The sequence below is a fragment of the Colobus angolensis genome, unplaced genomic scaffold (genome assembly GCF_000951035.1).
Source record: "Colobus angolensis palliatus isolate OR3802 unplaced genomic scaffold, Cang.pa_1.0 Scaffold45, whole genome shotgun sequence".
Lineage (NCBI taxonomy): Eukaryota > Metazoa > Chordata > Mammalia > Primates > Cercopithecidae > Colobus > Colobus angolensis.
In genome coordinates this window covers 4792952-4797512 of record NW_012117932.1, presented here as the reverse complement: position 1 = coordinate 4797512, position 4561 = coordinate 4792952, and the positions used below count along the sequence as shown (strand labels likewise).

Here is a 4561-nt window from a genome sequence, read left to right as displayed (position 1 = left end):
ATGTTGCTTAAGCTTAGAATGTTAAATGTCAAATAACTACCTTTGTTCTTAAAAGGGAGAAGGGAGTGCATTTTCTGTAAACAAAATTAAGCTTCCAAATGGAAAAATAAAACTTTTGGCTTCTACTTGTTATTTTAGCACCGAAAGTCACTTTGATTTAGTGGTATTTTGGTAATATGTTTGCTTATTTGTTATTTCAGTTAGAAGAAACCGAGGCATATCATGCCAAGTTGAATGAAGACCATCTTCTCCATGCTCCTGAGTTTATCATTAAACCTCGCTCCCACACGGTTTGGGAGAAGGAGAATGTAAAATTGCACTGCTCCATAGCAGGCTGGCCAGAACCTCGTGTCACATGGTATGTTATCTTTATGAAAACTAACAATTAATTACACAAAGTTAAGTTCACCTCTAGTGGAAACACACAGAACAACCATATGCAAGAGTCAGTGAAGACATCTGTAAGATTGTGTAGGTTTTCAAAAGAGTGAAGAAGGGTATTGAGATGAATTTGTATGTATGGGAAGAAAAAACAGTCTTGTGTATATATGCTACGTGATAATACTCTATAATCCTGTTATACAAATGGGTCTTTATTTTATATGAAGTATTGCATTTTAGTCAACATATATACTTACCAAATATATGTCTACAACTGCTATGGATGATAAAAGTTAGGTAAAAATTAGCTTCCATCAATGAACTTCACACAGCAGGGCAGGATTTTGTGATCGGAAGCAATACTGCCTTTTACAAAATAACGAAAACTCCCATCTCTACCCCTCATATGAGCTGAGGTCTTAATGTGCTGGCCTGCCTGCCTTCCTTGCTTCCTTCCTCTCTCCCTCCCTTCCTTCCTTTCTCTTTCTCTCTCTCTCTCTCTTCCTTCCTTCCTTCCTTCCTTTCTTTCTCTTCCTTTCTCTTTCTTTCTTCCTCTTCCTTTCTTTCTTTCTTCTTTCTCTCTCTTTTCTTTCTTTCTTTTTTCTTTCTCCTTCCTTTCCTTCTTTCCTTCCTTCCTTCCTCCTTCACTCTTTCTTTCTTTTCTTTCTTTCTTCCTTTCTTTTTTATTTATTTATTTATTTTTACCAGAGAGCATAAGCAAGTTGCATCAATGTGTTTTCTGACACCAAACAAAAGAAAGAATTGGATGCCAGATACTACCCAACAGGGGGCATGAGATACTTTCTTTCCGTAAGGAATAAGCACTCTTTCTCCTTCCATAATATATCCTATTGCAATTGTCAGTGACTTTGTGATCCCTAAACTGAGAACTTTCCTGTCACGTGTAACAAATATCTGCCATAGAGAGCAGAAGTATGAAAATAATTGAGCCAATTAAAAAAGATATTTCAGTTTTACTCTCTGGTGCAGGTATTTGCATGCTTTTTTTCTTATCTTCAGGAGTGGTGATAAATGCACCTTAGGTTGCAATATAAACACTACACGAATGTCACTGTCACCCAGAGTGTCTGCCTCCTTTTCCTTTCTTTTCTGTTATTTCTAATGTTGATCAGATGCCTGCATAGCACTGTGGAGGTAGCTGACAAGATAAACCCCCTTAATTCTCTAAGGTTATTCTTTTTTTTTTAATTTTTTTTTTGAGACAGTCCCGCTTTGTCACTCAGGCTGGAGTGCAGTGGTGTAATCTTGGCTCATTGCAACCTCCACCTCCTGGGTTCAAGCTGTTCTCCTGCCTCAGCCTCCCAAGTAGCTGGGACTACAGGCGCGCACCACCACACCTGGCTAATTTTTGTATTTTCAGTAGAGATGGGGTTTCGCCATGTTGGCCAGGCTGGCCTCGAACTCCTGACCTCAGGTGATCTGCCCACTTTGGCCTCCCAAAGTGCTGGGACTACAGAAGTGAGCCACCATGCCCAGCTTCTAAGATTGTCCTTAAGGAGCACATGGTGAGTTTTTACTTGTAATCTTAACCTGTCTTTGATGATTTTGGATTTACTTACAATTTTTCTATGTATGTAAACTCTTTTCAGGGCTTCTGAATTTGAAAACCAAAGAATAAAAATCAAAACTGGCTATGAATTATCAGGACAAATAATTTATAGTAAACAAAGATGAGAACTGTGGAAACATATTTCTATAAAAATGAAGTTTAAAAAATCAATTTATAAGCTTTAAAATAGAGCAATCACTCTGCCTTTGCCTGCCCTTCTCTGTGACTATAGAGTTGCACAATTTGGCCCGTCAAAGGGACATTTCTTCTTAAAAAACCAATTACTTCACACCTCAAAAAAAAAAAAGAAATTCCAAACTTTCCTATAGAAATGCACAAGCAATAACAAATTTTCAGCTGCAAGAAATATTAGTAAAAATATTTCTTCTTTCATGAATTAAAATGTATCAATAATAAATGAAGAATTAGAGGCCTTTATTGAATAAATGTGTTTATTACACAGTTTCCTATCTGTGTTTTCCCACTTAAAAAAATTAGAATTAAAGATGATTATCAAAAGGACACAAAGTAGCGTCTGGGAAATAAATATTCAATTCCTAAGCATTTATTTATTCTGTTAATTACACTGCAGCTTGAATAAAAACCCAGCCACATACCACTGATGGTGTTATTAAGCAAAAGCAATGTGATTTCACAAAAGCAGAGCTGAACTTCAGAGATTAGACTCCTTACACTGTGCTCTGTTGATCTGGGAAAAAAGTAATTAAAAACAAAAACAAAAAGAATGGAAACTCTCCAGAAAAATAGGAGATGACCAAACTGTCAATCCTTCAAATTCCAGTTAAATTCAAAAATAGAAATACTGTCCATTTCCAGTTATCCTCACTAACAGAGCTGAGAAGCGGTCGAGTTGAGCCCCAAACCCTTCACAGGTGGCTTTGAAATATTTACATCCTTTACATGTGAAGTTCATGTCCCACGGGTTCATTTCAAACAAAAGGGAAGACGCAGAGACAAGCTTCCTCTCCAGAAGTACTGGATGAGCCTCCTCTGGTCCCTGCACCCCCGTCAGTGCTCTTGGAGCGAACAACTCCCTTGAGCCCTATGCAAAGCATCAGTCCTAGTGACTCCATTCCTTATCGTACATTCTCCCACGAGGGACAGACCAGAGCATATCACAGATAGTCTCCTTGCCTTGCAAGCTAAGTGAAAAACAAATATTAAAATGAACAATAAGGCTGCAGTGAGCTCTGATCTCACCACTGCATTCCATCCTGGGCAACAGAGCTGAAAAAAAAAAAAAAAAAGAACTGGGAGACAACTAAGAAAATAGTTAACTATACTTCTGAGACCAAGATTTGCCCTGGGTAAAGCTGAAACTCGGACAATCAGCAGATAACTGATGATTGGAAATGGCAGTAAACAGGGTCAAGTTCAGGTTTTGTGGGCATGAAGCTGATACAACTTGGAGGGCACTCTTTACAAACTAAATAAATAAAGTAGCAGTATAAGCTAGGACATAAGGTCTTGCAGGGATTTGGGTAGTGAGAGACCCCTGAAACTTAAGCTTCATTTGCCTCAAGGTAAATCCAGCTCTGGGAGTTGACTTCTGGATGGGATTAGTATATATTCCTGGGCATGTTTTTAAAAAGTCATTAACTAGGCTGGGCGAGCTGGCTGACACCTGTAATCCCAGCACTTTGGGAGGCCGAGGTGGACAGATCACTTGAGGCTAGGATTTGAGACCAGCCTGGCCAACATGGAGAAACCTCGTCTCTACTAAAAATAAAAAAATTAACCAGGTGTGGTGGTGCATGCCTGTAATCCCAGCTACTCAAGAGGCTGAGGCAGAAGAATCACTTGAACCCAAGAAGCAGAGGTTGCAGTGAGCCAAGATGACACTACTGCACTCCAGGCTGAGCAACAGAGTGAGACCCTGTCTCAAAAAAAAAAAAGAAAAAAGAAAAGAGAGAAACAAGTCATTCACTGGAGTGCTCATTGACTTTGCACCACTGGTACAGAGCATGAAATCTTCAGTAAGCAGCCTTCCCCTTGAAGACCTGGGAACCCGCAACCAAGCAGGAACCAAGATTGTTGGTGATGACATTGCTGGTATTTATACCTTTTTAGTATCCAGTTGCAGCTTCCTGGGCCTGACACTGAGGAGGAGTACAAAGGGAATATTGAGAATGCCCTTCCTGAATATCAGCAGGTTTATTAAAGGAGTAAATTTGTGATGATGCTTCATATAATCACACTGCCTTCGCTCATAGCAGTTAAGTCCTTAGCCACCTCTTTCAAAGGCACGTGTGCCGGGCCTGGTTCAGGCAAAACCCTTTCCAAAGAGAGTTTGGCTCCAAGTTTCCATTGGACATCTTTATGTCATGGGAGTTCCTGATGCCTATGATACAAACACTCAGCAGCCGCTCTCCAACCAATCCCACATTACTAACCAAATCTATTTATGTGGAACCTAAAGGTTACCCAGAGAGCACTGAATGACAGGGCACACACATCCCTCATTAAGGTCAGGAGCAGAGACAGGATGCAGTACCATCCTATTCCCAGCTCCCTCTGACAACAGCAGGGAGCCTGTCTAAGCACTGGCCTGGGTAGAAAAGTTAGTTACAGGCCGGCCACGGTGGCCCA

The 4561-nt window shown here is 40.1% G+C and overlaps 1 protein-coding gene across 1 annotated transcript in view; it reads left to right on the top strand.

Moving 5' to 3' along the window:
- The window catches only part of MYOM1 (myomesin 1), a 163196-nt gene that overhangs the window by 33087 nt on the left and 125548 nt on the right, over nt 1–4561 (top strand). Inside the window, exon 5 of the mRNA XM_011957820.1 lies at nt 201–362. Within this exon, the coding sequence (XP_011813210.1) occupies nt 201–362 (162 nt within the window). The remainder of the gene's footprint in view (nt 1–200; nt 363–4561) is intronic.